The 26,099-nt window shown below is 41.9% G+C and overlaps 2 protein-coding genes across 2 annotated transcripts in view; one reads left to right on the forward strand and one right to left on the reverse strand.

Moving 5' to 3' along the window:
- RHOQ (ras homolog family member Q) overlaps positions 1–24,653 on the forward strand; it is a 37,446-nt gene extending 12,793 nt beyond the window's left edge. The window contains exons 3-5 of the mRNA XM_038394460.2: positions 15,704–15,868; positions 18,373–18,468; positions 19,117–24,653. Coding sequence (XP_038250388.1) covers positions 15,704–15,868; positions 18,373–18,468; positions 19,117–19,272 — 417 coding nt within the window. The 3' untranslated portion in view covers positions 19,273–24,653. The remainder of the gene's footprint in view (positions 1–15,703; positions 15,869–18,372; positions 18,469–19,116) is intronic.
- PIGF (phosphatidylinositol glycan anchor biosynthesis class F) overlaps positions 19,467–26,099 on the reverse strand; it is a 59,390-nt gene continuing 52,757 nt past the window's right edge. Inside the window, exon 6 of the mRNA XM_038394459.2 lies at positions 19,467–19,806. Within this exon, the coding sequence (XP_038250387.1) occupies positions 19,693–19,806 (114 nt within the window). The 3' untranslated portion in view covers positions 19,467–19,692. The remainder of the gene's footprint in view (positions 19,807–26,099) is intronic.

Here is a 26,099-nt window from a genome sequence, read left to right on the forward strand (position 1 = left end):
TAGCCAGCACTTGGTGATTTGCATATAACAAAGCACTATCGTCCAGAGCATTTATCAGCATCATAGGTGAATATAGTGCTTTATAGACAAAGCAAAGACAGAATCCTGCCTGAAGCAGCTTGCAATCTAAATTAGACATAGCAACAGCCAGAGATAAGAATGAATGCTGAATGATCATCCGTGTTGCTGAGTGTTAAGTATGCATCTTGCTAGTTCCTCTTGGGTATTGGTTTTCATTGAAATTTGGATACAACGTCTGGAGTGAATGCTTGGGTGGAGCTCAGGGGTGACACAGGCTGCCTTTATTAGTAATTTAACACAGAGGTAGAGACTGTGCATAAACAGTGAGAGGTTTGCTAACAGAATAGTGGAGACCCGGGGTAGGGATTTTCAAATGCACTCAGTGTTAAGCTAGTTCTGCTTCCGCTGCAGTCCATGAACTCCTATTGAAGGTAGGCTGATGTTGAACCCCACACCCCAGCACATGGTGCAGAAGAATTCCAGAAAACACATCCCCTTTAATTCCTGAAAGTTTTTCACAGTGATGTATTATAAAATGTGCAAGAGATGACATCAGGGCTTCATATGTGCCAGGGCTCAGCCCTGGCACCTCTGAGCTTGCTGCATCAGTTTATAAAATATAAAAAAAAAAAAAAAAAAAAAAAAGTTGGCTTGAGCCCCAGCACCTCTTTCATTACAAATAAAAACATTGGGTGGCACTGGTCTCTTAAAACTTTAGTGCCATTCTAGATGCGCAACAATCAGGAATTAATCTTAAGGAGTCTGTATAAAGACTTAGACCCATTTATCGTATAAGAACTGTTTTTTTTTTTTACTTAGTAAATTACTTAGTGTTGGAACAATCACTTTTGTCTTTATCTGTAATAGACCTTCACAGGGAAAGGACCTATTTGATCACTGAGTCCATCTTCCGGCATATGTAGGATATAGTACACAAACAGGACGTGTCCAATATTAGTCACTACACTACCCCAGCTTTTTTTTTTTTTTGGATCCATTCCCTCTAGAAAAGGCTGCTTGATCCCCAAGCTCTACTAATTGTAACGAGTGCTGGTACAGTAGAAGGAGTTGTCAGATGTCTGCAGTGCACCCAATCGCCCAGAAGAAAAGAGCTGAGCTGAAAGTTAAATTTCTGACCACCCTGTTATTCTCAGAGTGTAGAATTTTTGCCATATTGTTGAACTACTGGGTGAGTGTCAAGTATTTAAATTTAAGTCCAAGGGAGTAATGGTTGCTAGTTAGTGTGAGGTTCTTACAGGGGATGTCACAGAACTCAGTGGGATCTTATTGCTTTTCCTTTCTTGAAGGAAAAAAAAATCTGCTTAGTAGTTGAATGAATTTATCTAGCATTAACCTAGAGTTGCCAGTTTTGGTTGGATATATTCCTGGAGGTTTCATCACAAGACAGTCCTTTTAATTAAAATTTAATCTTTGATTTCTGGAGACTCCAGGACAATCCTGGAGGGTTGGCAATCCTGCATTGACCCCATGCATGCTCTCCCCCCCCCCCTCCCAGGTTGGTGCCAGTGTTGTTGGAAAGGCTGCGGGCTCAAATATAACATGTGAACCATGTGGTGGTGGTCAGGAGGACACTCGGCATCCCTGAGGCTAAGAGCTTGTTTTAGGAAGCTGCAGACTAATTCACTCTGTGCGAGATCCTCGGCTGGTGTAAACTGTCCCCCACCATCATAGTACTGGAGTGTCTTAGTATAGGTTTGACACTTAGTAGTCCCACACATGAAGTATTTGCTTGGTGTTAGCCAGCCATGATGTGGAACATCTATAGAAGCATTAAACTGACCTCCTCTCTCAGCTGTCCACTTTAGGTTGAACAGTAACATTAAATGTTGCTTCATCGTTTCCAACTCAAATAATATAGAGCTATTTGCATGAGTCTCAATCCTCAAGCGGTGAATATGGCCATAGCTCCTCTGGGCCAGATCCTCAGGGATTTCATTTTGGTCTTGCATTGTGTTGCAGGCTACAACACAACATTAAAAAAAAAAAATCTGTCACTGTGGATTTCTATGATTCTGTTGTTAGTGACTGTCTGTTATTAACGCTGATGGAAATAAATGCCATATAAGTGACAGTGACATGGAATTGTATGTTAAGGACCAAATCCCAAGTCCAGCATCTACTCAGGCTGGTCAGAAGAAATCCTTCCTCATGCTCTGACATCAGTGCCATAGATGCTCTATGAAAGCTGCTTCACACCAAAACAGACTTTGGTGGCCCTTCTGTGTCTCCACACATGAGGAAAGACTGAAAAATCCATGCAGATCATCTGGCTCCCTCCACCCCCATTGAGAAGAAAGCTCCGGCAGAGTGGAGTTCTATGCCGTTCAGAGAGGGCAGGCCTCCACCCAAGCATCCATTACCCCTTCTTGCCCAGGAGAGTCACACCAGTTTCACTGCCAGAGGGACCGCCTCTGTAGTCAGGGAGGTGGCTGGACTTGACCCAAAGGCTTAAATTTACCTCCCCCTACTCCCTTTCATTCTATTCACAGTCCAAATAAACAAAGTTTGTTCTGGGGACTATCATAGGGGTTGGGAACAGAATCTACTTCTGAACATGGGGGTTGGGGAGGGGCAGTTCTGCAAACCACTCTACCAACCCATAGACTGGAATAACAGCTGTGATCCTAGACCGTATGGAGATGTGTGGCTACTTGGGCTGCATAATGGTGAATGCAGGGAGCAGCCCCCATCCCTGCAGACCATCCCAGTTCTTTTTTGTGGTGAGCCATGCACAGAAGATGCAGAGGTCAGCCACACCCCATGTAGAAGGGAGCAAAGTGTTCCTGATTCATGGCCATCCCACCCACTCGTATGCTATGCAGCATCATGGCTCTTCCACTGCATTGGGGAGACTTCTGTTGTCACTGTGTTGGTGGGTGATTATTATAAATGCCATTGGTCTCTTCCAGTTGTTAAATACTTTGAAACTAAGCTTAACAGGCTTCTGTATAAAAGACAAATATCCAGCTGAAAGAAGAAGCTATTCAGGCACTTGAGCAATCTCACTCTTACAATTTTATTCTGAAGCATTTGTATCAGAAATCATAATTCAACTAGGCTTTTTCAATGTATAATTCATACCTACTCTGAACAGTTCTTCTCATCCCAATTTGGAGGTGGATTTGGGTATACTTATTTCCTTCTATAATACAGTAAGAGAGCACTTATCCTGGGCTTTGGGTCTTTGCCATAAATTAAAAATATATGACTGCCACAAATTGGCAGCCTCTCACCTTCCCTGTGAATCTAATATTAACTGACCACAATCTGGACAAACAGATCACTTGCTCCATTAAACACAACCAGAAACCTGTGAAAATAGATGGTATTTTCTGTGTGCTCTTTCCCCCAAACACTTGTCATGGGTCAACAGAACTTGTTTTGCATGTATAGAAAATCAAGTTTGAAGATTTCAGGAAGTAGGAAAATTAAATGCAGCAGCCAGCACAATGGGGTCTTGGGCCAAATTGGTGCCTCTGAACACTGCTATAATAGGAATAACACAGGCTATTATCAGGGCAAATTCTGCTTTCATTTAGGGCCAGATTGGGACCTGCCTAGTTAGTTCAATGTTGGCTGCTCTCCCTCTGGCAGTGCCTCCTGTGGCAGTGCCTCCTGTGGCAGCTTCTCCCCATTCCATGCAGGTGGATGGGGAGTAGGTAGAGCCAAGGCTGAACAAGATCAGATGAGCTATGCAGCAGGTAAAGTAATTTGTGCTTGGTATAGAGCTATCACAGACTACTTCCCTCTCCCCTCCAGGGCAAGTGGGGAACTAGAAACCAGATTGTGACTGGCTGAAACATAATCTTGTTCACACTGACCCTTGTTCAGGGTTTGTAGCAAAACTGCAACTTAGCCCTTAATTCTGGGTAACTGGGTTTGAAGCCTGTGGAACTATTCTGGATTTTCCCTGGTGTAACTCACAGTTCTATTTAGCTATCTGGTGTGCACAACAGACACTAAAGATAGTACTGTCCACTTGCTTATTGTTGAACAGATCTAAAAATATCACACCAGCCCTTTTTAAATGGAAATATTCTTATCCAGGAAGAAAACTATTGGTGGTGTAATCTTTCCTTAATTCTTCAAGGATAGCTTTGAAACAAACTCTGAAATGATAAAAGTTAGGCAAAGTGACTCATATGAAGTGAGGATTTATAGACTGTCATTACTATGTACTACTAGGGAAATGGATTATAATTTAGATTTGTAGCAGGAATTTCTCTTCAGAAGCCAGCTCTTGTAAGTGTGTGTGCTTCGCTCATACCCTTTGAGCAGCAGTAACAGTTACCCTTCATTGGATGAAGGTTGGATTCCTCTAGCAGCTTTGCCTAATATCTATTTTTGGTTTGCGTTCTAAAAACAGATGGCTCTGATTGAGAGCCTCCTCTTATGATTGCTGCTACAAGCCATGAAAGCAACAGATGATTACTAACAGATCACAAAACCAGAGCTGTCAAGTTGAAATTTTTCTCCACAGTGATGCAAGTTTTATGCTCTTAAAATACTTCTATTCCACATTTTATACATTCTCATGGTATAAGAAATAGTCAAAGTAGACCCTGCATTAATGTTATATAATATATGACAGGAGACATTAAATTCCTCCCCTAGACTGCAATACAGTCAGGCCTTGATTTACACTGTGGTTATGTTCTTTAAAAAACACCATGCAAGTAGAAATCATGTAAAAAGATACCAAGGGTCTATGGGAAATAAGGTTTTAGGTTCCAGGCTCAGAAAATGACCTCTCTAATTTACACAATACAGTACTACAGGTTTTATTAACATTTTTAAATGAAATTTAAACTTACTACAGTACAGGTAAAAAAGAAAAGGAGTACTTGTGGCACCTTAGAGACTAACAAATTTATTAACCTTTACTGATGTTGAGGATGAACTTGATACAGTATCAACATTATCATCATATTGTTGAAGTCAGAACTCTGCATGCTCATCTGGAGAGGCCATGGCGTGTGGAGCAGTGGGGTGGGCCCTGACTTCAGGTGAGTGGGCAATGATGATGCAGGGGAAGCAGGAAGGATCGAAGCCCCCTCCACCCCCCCCCTCCAGCTGGCTTTGTGGGGGGGCCCATGGACACTCTGGCAAGGGGGCCCCCAGGCATGCACCCAGGGAAGGGGGTTGGAGCACAGGGGCTTGCACCCTTCTGCCCACCCACCTAGTGCTCCTGCCAGAAAGTGGTGTCAGGGGCTTGCCCCACTCCACCTGGCATTCCTGCCAGGGAATGGGATTGGGGCACGGAGGCTGGCCTGCTCCCCAGCAGGAGCGCCAGGAAGGCGGAGTGGGGCAAGTCCCCCTGCCCCAACCCTGCTCCCTGGCAGGAGCGCCGGGTGGGGCAAGCCCCCACGCCTGAGGCTGAGGATCCCCTGGCCGGAGTTCTTGTGGCCCCCCACAGGCCAGCTGGAGTGGGTGAGGGGAGACACCCCATCACTCCTGCCCAATCCTTCCTGCCTTCCCTCCCTCACCCCCATCATTGCCCACCCACCCAAAGTTGGGGCCCACCCAAGTGTTGGGTCCTGACTATGCCACTGATTTGTGCATCTTTGTGACCGTGATGCACCATGTAAAAGTATTTCTGTACATGGTAGGGATTCAAAGGGTCATCAATTAATTGACAGTGCATAACTGCAACTGTGCAAAAAAACCCATGTAAATTCAGGCCTGACTGTATAGAGGAAGTGTAACGGTGCACACTCACCTCTCCTGAGCGCCTCTTGTCAGGTGAGTGCAAACCTGCACGCGCGCTCTCTCTCTCTCTCTCTCTGCTTATGGTACTCCCTGTCGGTGGCTGCCCTCGTCAAGTGGGTTGTCAGTGACTCAGCCCTCCAGCTAAGTCGTACATATTCCAAAGACATGAAGGAACCCCTTCTGGGGGAAAAGGGTCAACAGGGCCTTTCCCTGTGCCCTTCATAATGTCTGCCGCCCTGTCTCTGGGCTCAGTTCTCAGCCCCTTCTGGGCTAGCTTAAAGTCCATGTTTGCCTTGGTATCGCACACTAGCCCCGGGGCTTCCTCTCTGGAGACTCTTTAAGTCCTGCCCTTCACTTGGGCCTCTAAACAAGCTTTATCCCCTTCTTGGGGCTTAAGCCGCTCCCCCAGTGACCAGTGGGGGGGAGGGAAATCTAGCTCCACCCACTACTCCAGGTTCCAACCCAGGGACCCTACAAATAGCAGCCACATGCTGCTTTCTTTAATAATTACTACTGCTATTCCCTGGGCCGCTTCCCATGTATCCCCTTCCTCCTCATCCTTTCCTCAGAGCTGAAGTTCTTCCTGCTCAGGCCCAGCAGCTCCTTTTAACTGAGCCTACTGTGCTCTGATTGGCTGCTTCCCTGTGACCTGTCTCCGCAGGCCCAGAGGACCCACCTTTACTGCTCCTTTTGTGGGATGGGGTATGTTAGGACTGCAAGACCTCCTGCAGAAGTCCTCAAAAAGCCTGGTACACTCTATCACAGGAAGGTATTAGCTTTTTATTTTCAGTGTCAAAAGAGATGCAGTAGATTGGATTAAACCATAATCGCTATTAGGCCTGTGCCTAGGGCCCCAGTTCCTGGAGTCATGTGATTACATCAGAATGTCAGCTTTCATTTAAAGTAAAGTTTCTAGCCCTCATTGTTGTGAAGGAAAGCTTGAAAAAGTGACCTAAATATAACCAGCTCAGTGACCTCTGAGTCTGCAAACAGCCTGAGATAATAGCTCTGAGAGGTGTGAACTACTCCATGCAGCTCAGTGGAGGTGTTAAGTGCAAGGCTCTGCTAAAGCAGAGCAATCTGCATGGGACAGGAGGAGATGAGTGCACAAGGCCAGACTCATCTGCTCAAGCAGATAAACCCTGGTTGCTGGGGAAAAGTACTAGAGAGCAGGGCTTCCGGGGACTGCTGCTAACCCTTCTTTTGGTCAAATATGCAAAATATGGCAGGACAGGGCAACAGTCATCCTGATCTCCCCTTTGTGGCCCAGACAGTTCTGGTTCCCCAATCTCCTGTGCTTGTCACGTTGGCTGCTGATTACCCTCCCAATATTTCCCGAGCTCTTGGTCTAGTGCAACAGCAGGATCAAACACCCCACATCCATGACTTCTCTACCTCAGGGTGTGGTATTTGAATGGGCGGCATCCCTAGAACGTGCATGCTCCTCAGCTGTTTGAGACAGCCTCTCTAAAAGCAGAAAGGACTCTGCTAGAAAATGTTACCTAACTAAATGAAAACGCATCTCGTCCTGGGCACAACAAAGAGGAGTTCTACCAGAAACTACAGCTGTTCCCCTCATCCTAGACAATATCCTATCCTTGAAGACATCGGGTCTATCCCTCTAGCTCTTTGCGAGTCCGCTTAGTGACAGTCACTGCATTCCATCCATGTACTCAGGGCTACTTCACACACCCATTAACCAATTGATTCTGATAAAAAGTTTCCCACCTCCTCAAAAAATTGTGCTCCAGTTGGACCTGAATCTTGTTCTTTTGGTAATGACAAGGCCCCATTTTGAGCCTTTAGCTACTTGTTCCTTGTCCTTCCTCTCCATAAAGGTCACCTTTCTTGCAGCCATCACACTAGAGAGGAGGTCTGTGAACAGGGAGCAATGATGGCAGACCCTTCCATACACTGTATTCCACAAAGACACAGTTTCTTTACACCTACATTGCAAATTTATCCCTAAAGTGGTTTTGAAATTTCATCTGAACCAATCCATTCACTTACCTGTATTCTTCCCGAAACGACATGCATCGGCAGAAGAACGTAGATTCTACTCCCTCAATGTTTAATGAGTGTTGGCCTTTTACCTTCAGAGAACAAAACCAATCAGAAAGTCCCGGAGACAATTTGTCACTATGGTGGAGAGTGTCAGAGGGCATGCCATCTCCACCCAGAGAATTTCCAAATGGATATCTGGTTGCATTCTACTCTATCAGTTCTTGAATTTCCCATCCCCTATATGGGTATGAGTTCTCTCCACTACAGCTCAAGCAATGACCATAGCGTCTCATCAGGACCGTACCCCTCCTAGATATCTATAAAATAGTCACATGGAGCTCCATCCACACGTTTGCAAGGCATTATGCACTGGTATAAGACTCAGCTGCTGATAACCTCCTTTGGGAGGGTGATTGTCCACTTAACCCTACCATCCTCATCCTTGCACCCTTCTCCTACTTATGTACTGCTTGTCAATCACCCACAGTGGAATACAATAGAGACCATCACTCAAAGAAGTTACTTATCTGTAAGTGGAGGTTCTTCAAGATGTGTGGTCTCTGCCTGATTCTACTGCCTGCTTGCCTTCCTTTCGCTTTGGATATTCTCTGATTGGCAGTGCAGAAGGAATTGCAGAGGTGGTTGGTCCACCCCACCCTTTCTCACCTATGTCGTGGGCATGAGGTGAACCAGGGTGCATGCTTGGACCAACAAACATTACTTTCAAATTCTCCAACTCCGGGTGCAGGGTGTGCATGCATAATCCCACAGTGGAATACAGATAGGGACCACATATCTCAAAAAACCTCCAGCTACAGGTAAGTAACCTCCTCTTTCCTGGAATGCATTTAAAAACAACTTCAGAGGTATTTTCAATAAAGAACTATGCATCAACAGATCTGTCAGGATCAATACGCATTTCTATAGTTGAGATGCTGAGACAGACTATTAGCAACAGTTTCTTATATCCTTGTCTTTTTATTCCTTTCACTTCCTATTGGCAGCCACTTTCTTTGGTTACCAGACTGACACCCAGCAAGTGATGGCCAGTGTCTTAGAAAGTATTTTGTTATTTATTGCAGTACTAATCTAGTGTCTTCCCCTGGAGGTGTTCAAAGAACTTTGCAGACATTAAACAAATAGAATGCAACGGTATTGTCTTAGAGTAGTTATTATTCTTATTTTCTTATCCTGTTTCTCCATTTGTATTTGGCTGTATTTGGCAGTTGACAAATAATTTTTTTTTGATTGTTTTGTTTTTGGTGGATTTTTTTTTTTAAAGCTCATAATACAACTCTCTCAGATTTGAATGTTAGGCAATTGTACTGCACCATGTTGGTCCTTAGTCACCTTCTTTCTGCTCATATCTTTGGTTCTTAAAATATTCCAGTCAAATTCTTCAAATGTTTTTAATGCCTAAATCTACCCACTGCCTCCCCCAAATTAGAATGAAAGTTTAATTGATATAGAGTGTGAGTGCACTCACACTGGAATTTATGTTGACTTCTGACTAGTATATTTAGATTTTGCCATTGCACTTAATTTTGGAATAAAGTTAATTTCTCTCATGTATGCTGATGAATTCAAGTAATAAAATTATACTGTTGCGCACTGATTTTTTTCCATGTTTCTCAAATGAGCAGTCTAAACACTGACTGTTTCTAGGTGATCCCATGGAATTCAACCATTATTTAAGCCCGAATACAGGAAATTTTTTTTCCCAGTTTCTCATTGTTGCTAACATGGGTTTAGCTCAATCAGTGCTAGCAATGTTGAGGATCATAGTGTAGATGGGAACCTTGTTGCTGACAACATTTTAAGCACTATGTCATCTTACCTTGCTTAGAGCTGGTCTAATTGACACGGTGTTGAAACTGGTGGAAGCAGCTGGCCATCTGTTTACATTTGGGCTACCCATGTTGCTAATATTGGTGGAGCTGAACCAGTGTTAGCAACAGTGGGACATTTTTGAAGACTTTCCCTAGTATAGACAGGGCTCTAATATGAGAGACATGACAACATTCTGTTTCAAGCGGAGTACAATGTATATATAGACTCAAATTCACTGCTGATGTAAGTGGGCAGAACTCCATTGAAGTCAATGGAGCTGATACCATGTACTTTAGCAGACAATTTGATTGTGATGCGTAAAATGCCAAACAAATGGTATTTGTCTTTAGTTTAACACCTTAATTATACAGGATGGACTGAGATACGTAGGGCTCAATGTTGTAGAAGAAGCAGAGTGTAGTTATATAAATAGATGCAGAGAGCAGAAAGGAAGTTTATCCGCATAGGCTACTAAAGGAACAATAATAGTGCTCACTTCTAAAACAGTTGCTAGCCAGCTTTTCAGAAGGAATGCAAGGTACCAAGATGTATCTAACTGTAAAAGGAATAGTGTCTAAGACAAAAAAAAAAAGTTAGTCTAAACTTTCATGCACACTGCAGGTTTTCCAGCAAAGTATGTACATGTAAAACAACTTTGCAATTGGAAAATAATTAGTGTTCATGGTCTGGAAATAGACCTCTAGAATTTAGACTGCTTGAGAGGCACTTTAAGGTCATTGAACTAATTTAATTTTTTATTGAGTGATGGTGCATGTTTATCATGCTAATAGCTAATGAAATATTTTATTGCTCTTTGTTTGACACATTCTCGTGTGTTAATGTTATGTTGAGCCTGAGTAAAGTGACTTCTTGCTGACAGAAGAAGGTGACTGATTTGTAATTTAAAACAACATTTTTTTTTACAGGTTTTCAGTAATCCTGAATCTGAGAATGACTGACTAACCTGCTTAGCTGATTTTTTTATGTACTATCTTGAAGATCCTACACTCTAGGGACCAGTCTAATTTGTAGTTGGGAAGTTTTTTTTTAGGATTTTGATCTCCACCCAGTAAATGTGGTTGCTTCCCTGAATAGGATCTGATTACATACAGTAGTAGGGGTAGAGAGGTAAAATGTATGCTTATAAGGAGATTGAACATTGTAAAAAGGGACATCATTAACTTCAGTTACATTTCTCCCTCAAAATTTTGTATCTACTAAAGTTACAAGTAAATTACTAGAACTGAAAGAACTGTATTAGGAAGAATATTCTCTATATTTTCATTTTGTTTAGTCTCTGCATTTGGCAACATTTTGGGCACAGTCAGCTTACATGCATGGAAATAGTGGGAGTTAGTTTCTCTTCTGCCCTTATAAACGAACATCAAGAGGGGAGAGAAATATCCCTTACACCTTCCATTTATAAGGGGGTGGGAGGGTGGAAAGTGTATGAGGGCATTCTGTTTACAGTGGGCTCTATCAGAAACTGAAGAAGGTTTTACATAAGCATGGTAACAGTGCCTTTTCATTCTCTGTTCCTAGTAATTTCACACATTTGGGACTTGATTTTTCACAGACAGTGGCCTGAGACCTGCACCTATTTTTCTACATATGTGCATGTTTTCTATTGCACATTCATTTACTGCAGGTGTGTACACAGTGGGAGGGATTGGCATGCTCACAAAAAGTCCCTGACTTGAAAATGCACGTGTATATATGCATTTAATGCGCGCGTGCACACACGCACAAAAGAACTTGACTTAATTCTGTTTCAAGTGATCAGAAAGCATAGCAACTCAATTAATTATTAATTATTATTTTATTGCAGTAGTGGTACAGCAGGGATTGGCAACTGGTAGCCCAGGGCTGTATTGTCCCACCAACCAGGGGCATAGCCCACCCAGATTTGAGCCTGAGAGTAGGCAGCTCTGGCAACCCCTGGAGTGAGGGAAGGTGTGAGAAGCTTTGTTACCAGGGAGCAGAGGTTAGCAAAAGGGGGCAAGAGACGGCTTTTCCCACTGTCTGGAGGAGGAAAGAAGGCTGTTCCCTAGCACCTACTCAAGTAAGGGCAGGAGGCAGCTGCTTCCTGGTTGCAGTGGGCTCATTCTAGGATGGCTCTGGTGGACAGCACCTGGAATTACTGAACATAGGCTGTGATAAATAAGAGGGGGAATAACTTCCTTTGATGGACAGCCAGCCAGGTAGCTGTAAAATCTCTCTTGGTAGCTGTTCTCTACTTGCTTTACCTGTAAAGGGTTAAAAAGTCCCCCAGGTAAAGGAAAAAAAGTGGGCACCTGACCAAAAGAGTCAATTGGAAGGCTAGAACTTTTTTAAAATGGGGAAAGAAACTTTCTCTTTGTCTGTTGCTCTCTCTGGGCTGCAGGGACATGGAGCAGTAATGCTGTAACCAGCTTTAAGTCAGGTATGATTATAGATTATCAATTCATACCTCGAACCCACTTATCTGGAGACTCAGATATGTATGTAAAATTAGGGAATGTCTAAAAAGATGCGAGTAGGGTTATTTCTTTTATTTCTTATTGGCTTGTGGACTCCTCTGTGCTAACCCCAGATGCTTTTGTTTGCTTGTAACTGTTAAGCTGAACCCCCAAGAAAGCTATTTTGTGTGCTTAGTTTTTGGTATTGCTCTTTTAAAATCTAGCAAAAGCCTAAGTTCCAGATGTATTTTCTTTCTTTTTGTTTTTAATAAAATTTACCTTTTTTAAGAACAGGATTGGATTTTTGGTGTCCTAATAGGTTAGTGCATATGCTGTTTGATTAGCTGATTGCAACAGCTAATTTCCTTTGTTTTCTTTCTCAGCTCTTCTCTGGGGGGCGTGAGGGGTGAAAGGGCTTGAGAGTGCCCCACAGGGAGGAATTCCCAAGTGCTCCTTCCTGGGTCCAAGGGTCTTTTTGCATTTGGGTGGTGGCAGCGTTTACCAAACCAAGGTCAGAGAAAAGTTGTAACCTTGGAAGTTTAATACAAGCCTGGAGTGGCCAGTATTAGTTTTTAAAATCCTTGCGGGCCCCCACTTCCTGCACCCGAGGTGCCAGAGTGGTGATTCAGCCTTGACATAGGCACTGGCATCAGAACTGGGGAGGGGGCTAGGGGGCCATGTCTCCCCACTTTTTAACAAAAGAAACATAAGCGCAGAATTCATGTCCCCCACAGATTTTTTTTTATTCCCCCTGCAGAATAATAGATTCTGCTGGGGAGGTGTTGCAATTACACTTTTCACCCACCAGGGACTGCTGTGGCACCAGAAGAGAGGGCAGCTGGCTCATCCGTGGAGCAACAAGTCCTGGAGACAGAGGGGGCCCTTTGGCCTTACCTATTCTCTCCCCCTCCCTACCCCCCCCACAAAGTTTCCGGGACCCTTGTGAACAGGCCAGCATGTCAGGGACCAGGGCAGGGATGGTACAAGCTCATATTTTTCCTTGACTGCCACGGTTTCCTCTTCTGCTACATCCTGGAGCCTCTAAAAATAAATGTATGGGTTACCAAAGGATTTTAGTGGATATTGTGGCCCTCTGCTACCTGAAAGTTGCTTATCCCTGGCTTAGTGGCCTCATTCACTGTACAAACGTATAGTAAATGACGGTCTCTGCCCAAAAGATCTTCAGTCGAAAAGAAGATGAAATAGCTGAATGATACAAACAAATGGGCTGGTGGGAAAGGTAACTACTAAGCAGCCTATTAAAGACTAGCTGTAGGCACATTTCTTAGCTAACCATTAGTAGTTACTTGGTTACTATCACAGTAATATAAAGTGATCCACTCTTTTAAAAAGGAAATGATTGGTCTAAATATTTCTCTAATGTGATCAGGGATAGGAATTCAAGAATATTCTGACTCAGCAAGCACATACCAGTTACCCATTGTTGCTTTAAAATTTTGCTCTCTCTCCACTTCAACAGGGTATTTAGAAGCCAGTACACTAAAATCCAAGTAAGCAAGATCTTGTATCTTAAGTATTATCTAAGTACATGGCTATTCACCCTTTCCTATACAAAGCCTGGGCAAACATGGCTGAGTTGTGTCCTTAAAGCAGCATTTTTCCACAAGATAACTGTTCGGCTGTTTGTGCAGCTACATCTCCCTTGTTGCCTACGTATTCATATCAGTGCATTCTGGGAAATTCTGGGTTGTTGTCTCAATTTGCCTCAGCAGGGCACAGAGAGCCTGGAAGAGGACAGAGAGCAGAACGTAGGGCAATGCAGCCTGGGATGTCATGCCATCCTGAGAGCTAGGATGAATGAGGACCAGCCAAATAGGCTAAACAATGGTTAGCAGGTTCTGTCCACACAGCAGTAAGTGTTAAAGAAGTAGCAGGAAGATAGTTATGTGGCAGCCGAGGCCACTAAAAACACTGTAATGTAGCTATTCAGGTCACTAAAGTGTGTGGACATCAATCATGTGTAGAGTTAAGCATGCAGAGGCTGCTTACAAAGCTGGTTAGAAGTTGTAGTGTATTCTGGATATGGAGATATGACAGACTTTGTTATCATCACATTGAGGAAACCATTCTCAATCGGAGAACATGCATGGAAACTATACATGGAAAGTAGCTTTTTAGGACTGGGCAAAACGGGGCTTATGATGGAAATCTAGTTACAACCCCAGCCTCACTCAATGGGGCGCCATAACTAGCTTTTGGCAGATATGTGGCCAGAGTTGCATGTGTTCTGGCCAGTCTAATACACCTGCCTACAAAATGTGTCAGTCACAGATGTTCCAAGCAGTTCAGAATAGATACTTATCTGCATCTGCTACAGTTTTTGTGTTTTTGCAAAATTATGCAGCAGTATATGATAGGAGTGAAGCACCTGCATCCCTTAACTGTTCGTTTCCAGACTTCTGAGGGAGACGGGTTGGTAGAACTATTCTGTGGAAATTCACACATTCTTTGGACTCCATTGACATGCTTTCAATTTGCTAATTAAGTTTTTCATTTACAAGTAAATATGTACAATCTGGCAGTTACAGTTGCCAGTGAAAAACTATAGCTGAATTTCCCAAAGCATAGGTAGTGTTGAATTACATCAGCCTGTTTTTATTTAACGAAGAAACGGTTCTAATATTTGTGGGATTTAATTCAGATGGGAATTTGTATCAAGAAGCTTGCAGCAGACTTTGGTTAGCCCTGCCTTGGCGCTCGTTGTAGTGGAGAGGGGACGAAAAGCTTTCCCTGTGCAATGTGGGCACAATGCCAGTCTTCTGTGTAAAGGCTCTGAAGCTAGGGATATACATTAAACTCTCTAAAATAGGAATGGCACCAGCATAGCCTGCTCTCTTCAATGCCATCCAGCAGAACAAGCCTAGTGGGCCCGTGCACCTTCCCAATATGGCCAAGTGGCTTTGATGCTGTGGCTCTAAAAAACTAACACCCGTCAAAGGAGCATCAGTGTCTTTTGGGTGATCTTTTCCTTTAGAAAATGTCAGTGCTCTTTAATGCCAAATCTTCCCTGGTGTTTGGTGGGTGCACTGGGCTAAAGGAGAGTGGGGATAAAGGAGCTCTGAGCCCACTCTGTCCCCCAGAACAGGATCATCAGTAATAGGACACAATATCCTGCTGACACTTCAAAATGCTAGGAGAGGGCTCAGCTACCATTCACACCTGAGATCCAAGAGGGAGTGGTTTCTTGGTTAGGTGGATAGTCAGAAGCAGCACTATGGATGTCTCTGATTTGCCCCACCCATTTTGCTTTGTACAGGCAGAATGGTTGTGGAATCAGCACGGGTCTGCTTATTTCCCCTCAGCATGCCAGGGCAAAAGCTAGCCCTTAGCTTGCAGATATGCAAAGAATGTTTAAAATGAGGCTTTAAAGAAGTTTAGCTTTCCATAAATATCATATTGCATAGATAACAGTGTAACTACTGGTAACAACATTGCCATGGTTTTCACTTGCATTCATATGTTTACTTCCTATGTGTGGATTTTAATCTAACAGCCACGTTAATTGACGGGGTACCACTAAAACAGCCAAGTAAACGGAGTCTGTTTAAATGAGTTTTCTATTTGAGATATTTGAGCACAGTCCCTGAATGTAACTGTTACAATGAACAAAACGTGAGTTTCAGTTCAGGATTGCCGATAACAACATTTTTCTTCCTCAGGAAGACTACGATCGTCTGAGACCTTTATCTTATCCTATGACGGATGTCTTCCTTATCTGCTTCTCAGTGGTAAATCCAGCCTCATTTCAAAATGTGAAGGAGGAGTGGGTACCAGAGCTAAAGGAATATGCACCTAATGTACCCTTTTTATTCGTAGGAACCCAGGTACATCTGGTTTTATTTTGCTTGTTTTATTTAAATAATCCAGATCATCTAACGTGTGCTTTCTTTGAGCCCAAGGCCCCTGCAGCAGGATCCAAATAACTCCCTTTCTCTGACTTCAACTGGAAGAGTTAGACCTAGCCTACACCTATAACTTAGGTAGACATAGCTACGTTACTCAGGGCTGTGAAATATTTCACGCCCTGAGCACTGTAGTTAGGACATAAGTACATGAGAATGGTCTGACCCAGTTTGGCCAATGGTCCTACTAGCACACTATCCTATCTTTTGACAGTGGCGGATATCAGATGCTCCAGAAGGAATGAACAGCACAGGGCAATTATTGACTGATCCATCCCGTTGTCCAGTTCCATCTTCTGGCAGTCAGAAGTTTGGGGACACCCAGAACATAGGGCTGTGTCCCTGATGATCTTGGCTAATAGCCACTGATGGACCTATACCTCCATGAACTTATCTAATTCTTTTTTGAACCCAGTTATACTTTTGGCCTTCACAACATCCCCTGGTAATGAGTTCCACAGGTTGACTGTGCATTGTGTGAAGTAGTTCAGTTAGTAGTTTTGTTAGTTTAAACCTGCTGCCTGTTAATTTTATAGAGTGACCCCTGGTTTTTGTGTTATGTGAGGGAATAAATAACACTTCTCTGTTCATTTTTTTTTATTCACACCAGTCATGATTTTATAGATCTCAATCATATCCCCCCTTAGTTGTCTCTTTTCTAAGCTGAAGTCTTAATATTTAACTTCTCTGCATATGGAAGATGTCCATACCCCAAATCAATTTTGTTGTCCTTCTGTCCTTTTTCCAGTTCTAGTACTATACATCTTTTTTGAGATGGGGAGACCAGAATTGTATGCAGTATAAGGTGTGGCTGTAGATTTATATAGTGGCATTGTGCTATTTTCTTTCAGACCTTCCTTCTTATTAGAAAACCTAACCCCAAATGTAGACAGACATAAGGTTAATGGAAAGAGTCTTCCACTGACCCTAGGTACTGCCTTTCAGAGAGGTGGATTAATTACATCCATGGAAAAACTCCTTCCGTTGATGTAGGAAGCGTCTATACTATGCTGCTGTAGCGTAGACATGACCTTGCTCACATCCGACAGTAGGAAAACAGGGTCACTTGTGTTCTAACTACTCCTGAGTGAATAACCGATTCTTCAGTTTGTTAGCCATACTGAAAAAAACTAAAATTACATATTGGGTAGACTTAAAATGAATTTTTTTCTAAATTTTTGGTGAACTGAAAAGTTGAAGAAAATTATTGTTTGAGTGATACAAAATGTTTAGTTTGACATTTTAAAAACTTTTTAAAAATAAATTTCAAAACAAATTTGTTTAGATTGTATACACTTCATTTAGAAAATGTCAAAACAAAATGTTTCAAATTTATGGGAATTTTTTTTAGGTTTTTGTTTTTTTCCCCCAAACTAAATCAATTTGGTGAACTCCCCATGAATTTGCAAAATGTTTCCATCAACCTGGATCTGTATTTTTCAGTGAAAAGTTTTGGCCAAAAAATGTCACCCAGCTCCAGAGTTATCTTCATTCTATTAAAAAAAATGCATCATGTTACACAAGCACTTGAGGCTGCTGAGCAGGGGTCTGGGATTACAAGCATTACTCTTCAGGTAACTCACTGAAATCAACAGGATTACTAGTCACATAATTGGGCCCCACATTACTCGCATAACCATGTGCCATGGCTAACAGTCCTATCCAATACCCATTGAAACTAATGGAGAGACTTCTCTTGATTTCAACGGACACTGGATTTATAAGGAACCAGGGCATAGGCAGTCTGACTTAGCGGTCATGGTGGACTGGTGTCCACATGTCAAAGATGGCCATGAGGCGGTAGTCAGAGAGCAAGGATCAGAGTAGTCACTAGAGCTGGTATCAACAGGAAAGAGTCAGGCTCAGAGTCAGGCTGGGGTTGGAGGCCAGAGATCAGAAAGCAAGGTGAGGTCTGGAGTCACAGCATGCCAGAAGTCTGCATGATTGCCTAGACAACTTCCTGGGGCACCCTCCAGGGTTAAATAGTGAGCATGAGCCAATCAGAAGGTCACAGGGTGCTGTCACCATAGTGCTCCTTGGATGTGGTGCTGCATGGCCTCTCAGTAGCAACATGGGATTATCAGATGACCTAGGGTCCACAGTCCCAGGTTCTAGTCCCACGGATTCTTACAGGATTATGGTCTAAACAGAAACAGCTCAAATTTCCCCAGCATGTATTGGATTAATCCTGCCCCTCCTGTGTTCATTGGTGATTCTGGAGTGTCACACTGAAGTTAAGGAAAAAGAGCTGAGAATAAATAACCCACCTACCCTGCCTTTTGGATACTCAGGTATTGGAGACCTTATCTACATTTTCATGTGGCTTTTGGATCAGGCCCTAGAACGGAGGACATGATATGGCTCAATGATTTCTATTTGACATGTGTGTAATCATTATGCAATATTATTACCATCTTTCCTACTAGATTGATCTTCGTGATGATCCAAAAACTTTAGCAAGATTGAATGATATGAAGGAGAAGCCTATATCTATGGAACAGGGACAGAAATTAGCAAAAGAGGTAAATCAGACACTCTAGGAGAAAAAAACCTGCTCCTACTTAACTTATTCTTGATTGCATTTTTTCTTCTTCTGTGCTATTTTCATACTTACTCACCAGTCTAGATAACCAGCTTTTTATAAAATCACTGCTAACAAGCAGACTCGCTTAGATGTTTCTCTTTTAATAACAGTGTAAATCTTTTCAGTACAGAAGTCAATAATAATTATGAGTCAGATAATTAATTAAAATAGGGGATGTACCTATAGGCCATTAATCATTACAAAACACTAACTTTTTTTAAAATGCCAGGTAGATGCTAGGCATTTTTATTTATAGCTCATTTTCAGAAATGAATCTACAAGTTGGCCACATAATTTTTTCTTCCTGTTCTTTAGCTGAAGCGTTTAGGACTATACAATCAACCCAAACAAGCTGCTTGTAACGCGCTTTCTTCAGAAACAGAACCTAAAGAAATGAATTCCAAAACTATCAACAAAAGACAAAAGAAAGGAATACTTTGCTTTACAGGACACGGAACACATTGGGATGATTTTTCTAGGTCAAACACAAGGCTTTGGGGTGTTTCTATCAAAACAAAAAAACCTCAAGAGCTAACGAATAGATCTGAATATATGTAGCTATTAAATTCATTATTTTTTTTGACAGATAGGAGCCTGCTGCTATGTGGAGTGTTCAGCTTTAACACAGAAAGGACTGAAGACTGTTTTTGATGAAGCTATAATAGCCATTTTAACTCCAAAGAAACACACAGTGAAAAAAAGAATAGGATCAAGATGCATAAACTGCTGTTTGATCACGTGAGATGCATTTGACAATGGCCAGGCCTACTGTGAATTTCTATCAAATGTAAATGATACCGTACATAAGTACACAGAACTTGTTATAGATCATAGAAGTTTGTAAGCTAAAAACTTAGGAATCTAACCTCTGAAATCAGTGAAATCCAGAGGAACAAAACCAAACAAATCAACAAAACTCTAGTAAGAAGCAGCCACCATCTTTTACAAATCCTTTATTTGGACTGGAAGATACATACAATCTCTCAGGGGTTAAAAAAGTTAGAGCCGGCAACAACAGCATATAAATAATGCTGTAAGTGGAGATGCTTGGCCCAAAAACACGTTGAACATATTTCAATAGTCTCTTGCTTTGATCACATAAAAATTTCTGCCCAGTCCGTATGGAATCTGCACAAAGAAATACCTTCTGTCTTTGCCCCGGTTATCTGCTTTTGTACGTAAGCTGCTTTCGATTCCAGTATATCCACAGAGGTGCAATAATGAGGCCAGCCACATAGCCAAAGGTAGCTCCGAGGGAACAGGAAATGGGCCATATCTGAGGGCAGAAAATATACAGTAAAAACAGAGAAACAAGGAAAATATTGTTTGAGCACAAGTTCAATGTAATCAAAATATTGAAAGGCAGTACAACCTTTTTCTCTTTAAAGCTTGACGCGCTTTCCTAAAGAATGCGAAAAGTGTAACAATCATACATGTATTTATCATGAACACTAAGTGTTGTACAGTTAATTAATATATATTAAAATGTAACCAGCCTTCTGGCTACTGCAGGCTTAGTATGATACTCACAAAACCAACTGAGAAACTTAAGCATTTGTGTTACCTGAAGTTTGGGCCAGATTTATTGATAAAGTATTCTTCAATTTTTCTGCACACCTTTTGAGATTTGTAAAATGTGCAGTTTAAAAAAAAAACCACACATACACTTGTACCTTTTGCCTTCTTTCTTCCCATGGACCTTCTAAGCTGTTGGATAAGTGTGCAGAAAAGAATGAAGAATACCAAATGAGCCTACATATCAAGATGGGGGCAGGGTTTGGTTGACTACACATACCAGCATGGACTTGAAAAGCAGGCAGGGGAATTTCATAGTTCTTTCCTACTGCTAGTCAAAGGGGACGTATGGATGCTGAATGCACATTTTACACACAGTTCAGCAATCAAAAAGTAGGCCCAGTTAAATGCAGACCCCACTAGGGTTTAGTGCTTAGAAATTCATTTCATTTCCTAGTACAAGGACAGAATTGGCTCAATATGGTCAACTCGTTCTCACACTGCTTCAGGTAATGGGGCTAGTAGTAGAGTGGATTTTTTTTCCCCATACTTGAACCTGGGGGGGAGGGAGAAATCAAAAAAGCATTTAAAGTAAAGCCCTAATCTAGCCTAGGATGTGGTGGTTAGAGCATAATTACCACCCAATAACATCCCGTCAAATGAAGAGCCTCACTGTGTTGATGACAAAAGATAAATTTTAATTCCTATTGCTCTTATAATGATTCTTCCATCTTTTGCCAGGACAACCCTTACTATGCCTGCTGAACAATGGTCTCCATTTTGAGGCAAGTGTACAGTGTACTGGTCTTCTCCTGTTTTCAAGGAGGAGGAGAAAACTGGACATCATAGGAACCATCAGTGCCTCACTTTCTATCTTTTTGTTCCAGGTCTTCCCTTGTGATTCATGAGCAGCAAAGAGTATGTTTGCTCTTTATGGTATTCATCTTCCTTCTGAAGTTAGCTTTTTCCTAGCTTTGATCCTGTCCATTACATCCTTCTGGTTTGGGGAAGCATATTTCCCTCCTATCTTCTGATCCTGGGAAGTTTAACTCGAATAAGTGCTTTGGTTCTCTGCTGTTTCACCTTCACAGTCCTTATTGTGTGCAGTTTTATAAGTATTATTTGGAGGTCTTTAGGAGTGTAGCAAAGATGACTATCTATAAATGAGGTGCCTTAGGTACTCTTTATTGACCTTGATTCACTCTCCATTCATGGCCCCTGTTTCTATTTGGTAATTTTGTTCAACAGTGTCATGCCTGCTGCCTCTTTTAAACCAAAGACTTGCTCATTTTCATTCATTAACAACGGCATTGCATCTCTTTTGTATAAAGTCTTGATGTCTTCACACAATAAGGTATTACATACATTTATAAATAGTATAGTGTGGCCTTGGGTAAGATTATGCTTCAATTGGATCTTTACATTTCCATTATCAGGTTGAAATCAACTTCAGTAAGTTCCAGAATTTTACAGGTCATTATACGTGTTTACAAAGCAAAAATTTCTGCAATGATATAACAAATGTGTTACCTTCTGTATGAAAGTGCCTCTTGCAGTACTGCTAGAGGTAAGAAGAAACCATTTGTATTTCAGCCAAGTCAAATACCTCTCTATCCACAATGGCTTGATTAACTTGGCAGTTTTCTCTGTGTCCAATTCACTAACTCTGAGTGATCAGCGACCCTTTATTAAAAATCTTACCTACATTAGGTGAATTCAAAGTCTGTAGGTCCTCATCTGCTTTTCACAAGTACGTGTTGTTCCTGGTGGGGCTTTTGGAATCTTTCATATTTCCCCTTGTGAATCAACATCCCTCACAATCTATAGCAACTCTCTTTTTTTTGCCCTATCCATGCTCTTACTGGGTCATTCAACTGCTACTATGACTTAAGGAATTTTTGGGGATAGTTTTATCTTCTCCTGGTCAAATTGCAACCTGGTGTAAAGCTCAACATTAAAAACTCTCCTGCATTCTCAATCATTGTCCAGCACTTCATAACTTTATTTTTTAACATACTGCTGTCACTTTCTTCATAACTTCAAAAGCATTCTTCCTTGCTTCCTTTTAAATCTGCGATAGTATATTGCAGAATTTTATAGACCATGTTATCAAAATTCAATCCAGGGATCTTTGACAGACCTCTGGAATCCTCCCTTGGCTTTTAGCAGCTGACAGAAATGAGAGGGAGGAAAGCACACACACACACTTTTCCCAGCAACTAAGTGGAAGGGGGCAAAAAGAGATAAGGAATGCCACCCTTCCAGTGGCACAGAAGGGAAGGATACTGGGCCAGATCCTCAGCCTGACTGCAGTCCCTTTGGACTGCTCTGATGGCACAAAGGAGCTGTAAAGCCAGCTTTACTTGGCCTCCTGCGGATTCCCCAAACATAGGGGGAAAATCCTCAGCATGTACAGATTGAGCCTAGCTACGTTGTGCTCATAGCCTCCAGGGTAAGGAGTGCAACTGGGGGTTGGGAATATTGTCAGAGCCCTTCTGCACCGTTCTGACCCTTGTCTGCTGGAATGGCCCTTGAAGCTGACTTGCAGCCAGGTGCAATTTACAGGAGCCCAAAGGCTCTTCTAGGTTGAATTAACTGCTGGCTGGCCCCCGGACTGAGAAACTGCAGAGATGACAAAGTGGCCTCTGCAAAGTGGACTACTGTGTTAACTGAAGCCACAAAACAATCACAGTGCAACTTCCTCCAATTGTGATGTGTCATGGCATAAGTGACTCACAAAAACACTGTCATGACAACACGCACAGCAACTATAACTTCATTGATTCCGTAAGGGCTCTTCTGATCTTCAAGGCTGAGTATCACTGCTCTCGATTGTTTCCTGGACCCTCATTCCCATAGATTCTAATAATTTTCTGCTTTGCCTTTTGGAATCAAATTAATTTTCTTGGTCAGGCTGGATTCTCCCTGGTTTCTGCATTTGCCCTCTGTATTTGAGTATTAAGCTCATGCGGATTGCAGTCCCCTCTCAAAGCTCATTCTAGTCCTCAGAGAATTGTAGAGGATTGTACACAATTTAGTTTATTTTCTACTCTCTGACCAACGGGAGTTAGGCACCTGTCTCTGCAGCCCCTATCTACACATCCTCACTGGTTCCCACATGAAGGTTGGGTCAGGAACACATAAATAGGACGGTAGGCTGCATCCTCGCTTCAGGTCAGAGAGAGGGGAAAGTTTCTGGTTGTGAGATGGGGAAAGCTATGACTTCCTTCGGACAACTATCACAAACTGTCCTGCTTCTGAGATGCCAGAATAAACATCAACCAGCATCCCCACAAAACCCATGAAAGCAGCCAGTTCCCATATCATATACATGTGGAAAATGGCCAGTTCTAAGGTGTGTGTAATTATGAAGCTGAATTGAACAGCTGCTTGAAAAAAAAAATCTAACATCCACTCACCAATTATTGCAGAAAAGCACCGTTTTAAAGGAGGGAGCATGGTCCAGTAGTTAGAGCACAAGACAGGCATTGTGGATTCTATTCCTAGCCTGGCCAGTGACTTGTTCTGTGACTTTGGGCAAGTAATTTCTCTGTGCCTCTACTTTACCATCTGTAAAAAACAGATAGTACTTGACTCAAGAAACCCTCGTGAGAAAGCATTATAGAAATGCAAGGTTACTATCGGATAGGTTTTCATCTTAACAATGACTCTACTACTAAGCATATTGTAGACTGGACTGTATGGCATGGTTGCATTGAAGTACACGGCTTGTGGTTTTGGCCCCATGGGATTGTTAGCAGCCCTTATATGGCTGCTCTGACTTATACTGAGTATCTGGCCTTGCACTCAGAAACCTCAGGCTTTGGGGACAGCAAAGGTAAACACTGCTCCCCTCATGCACCTGACTTGCACTGCATGCTCATTGTCTGCAGCTGGGGATTTGGCCTAAAATCGCACAAGGGGTAAAAATGCTATGTTGGCTAGTAACTTCTCTTACTTGTATTAGGTCTTCTACAAAAACATGCAAGCATTCAGATTCTGAGCCAGGGTCCAGTCCAGTATGATACTGGGCACTTGTCAACTCTCACTGCCTTTAATGAGAGAAGAGGGTGCCCAGTATCGCACAGGGAAGGCTTAGCAGTTTGTAGGATTACATCAAAGTAAGTAGCACTGCAGAATCATATACCTGGACAATACAATTGGAACTTGTCATGACTGCATGATTATTTTGCCCTTTGTTAACGTAACTCCCCTCACAAGGAATGGGAGTTGCAGGTAGGCAATGCTAGCAGAAACACTTATAAAGTTGCTCAATGTAGTGTTTATAAAGTGGGCAGCTACCTATTAGGAAAACAGGGATTTATTTTTAAAGATGCAAATAGCAGATAAAGTGATCTATTGTAAGTGGTACCTTCAATTTTTAATAAATTAAGACCATTCATTAGACTTTGTATAAGGGCACTTTGATTCCTGAACTATAACTTTAATTTTTGTGCATACTATTTTACAAGATCCAGTCCACAGCTGTCAATTAGGAAGCTATATAAGTAATATGGTTACATAGGTTTCAGATAGAAATTGACTGAATAAATGTGCACAGTGATTTTTTTTTTCCCCTTGAACCTAACATGCCTTACAGGGTTATATCTAACTTGTAATGTTGTTTCAATATATGCTTTAATTTTTTTGGGGGGGGCGGGGGGAGGAGGGTTTGCATGCATTTCTTCACTAAACCATGTGTCTGGTCACATACTATATGTACAGCACACGATGAGTGGTGGAGAACTTTTTATTTGGCAGTTATGGCTATTAAACAGTTGTTTTTAATTCATAAAAAGTTTAATTGGCTCTGCAAGTTCTCCATTTCCCATTATTAAAAGACTGATGTTAATTAAGAAAATATAACCATTAAAAAACAAATCCACCCCCATTAAAGGAAAATAAGGTCCACACCTCCTACTGTATCTCAAAGTATATTTGGGTCCTGCTTTTCACTTTTTCTATCCAACGCCCTTTTAAAACAGTCTTTACACTAGGTAGTAAACATAATAAAGAAACCCTTTGAGCTTAGCAGTATTGCACTAAGAATTAAAGTAGTGGTACTCAGACTTCAGAGGTTCAGGAGCCAAATTAGTGAACGTTATCCAAAAGAGCCACAGTAGTGTGAATTCATAGTTTCATTTACTATATTTATACACATATATATTATTCTCACAGCAAAATGACTGACCAAGCATTCTTATTTTATCACTACAATTGGCTAACATATTAAAAGTGTCCCAGTTGGTTAATAACTTTGGTTAATAATTAAAATCAGTGTTTTAGTATCATGCGCTGCAAAGAGCTGAAGGAGACTCATTAAAGAGCCACTTGTGGCTCGCAAGCCTCAGTCTGAGTATCACTGAATTAGAGTACATCTAGAGTTTCAGAGTAGAAGCCGTGTTAGTCTGTATTCACAAAAAGAAAAGGAGTACTTGTGGCACCTTAGAGACTAATAAATTTATTTGAGCATAAGCTTTCGTGAGTGAGCTGTAGCTCACGAAAGCTTATACTCAAATAAATTTGTTAGTCTTTAAGGTGCCACAAGTACTCCTTTTCTTTTTGTCTAGAGTTTGTGGTCCAGTTTTAACGCTACTTAACTGATTGCCTCAACTTCAGTTAAACTTTATTCGAGATGCTCCACAGATGTTTGCTCCAGGGAGCATCTAGGCTAGTATTTACAGTCAAGCTAGTTAAATCAAGCTCAATGGCAATCAAGTCACTTGAATAAAAGCAGCATCAGAAACTCTAAACAGACCCAAAAGTCATACTGTATAAAAAGAGAACCTTATGGTTCCTGCACTCCTTTCTGGTGTTTCTATGATAGAAGTAACCACAGTAAGGGTAGGTGTACATTATGGGGTTAAGTCGACCTAAATTACGCAACTCCAGCTACGTTATTCACGTAGCTGGAGTCAATGTAGCTTAGGTCGACTTACTGCTGTGTCTACGCCGCACTGCGTCAACGGGAGATACTTTCCTGTTGACTTACCTTACTCTTCTCGTTCTGGTGGACATACCCTAAGTGAAATATCTGTTTCAAGATCATCTATT

Source organism: Dermochelys coriacea, chromosome 3 (assembly GCF_009764565.3).
Source record: "Dermochelys coriacea isolate rDerCor1 chromosome 3, rDerCor1.pri.v4, whole genome shotgun sequence".
Classification (NCBI taxonomy): Eukaryota; Metazoa; Chordata; order Testudines; family Dermochelyidae; genus Dermochelys; species Dermochelys coriacea.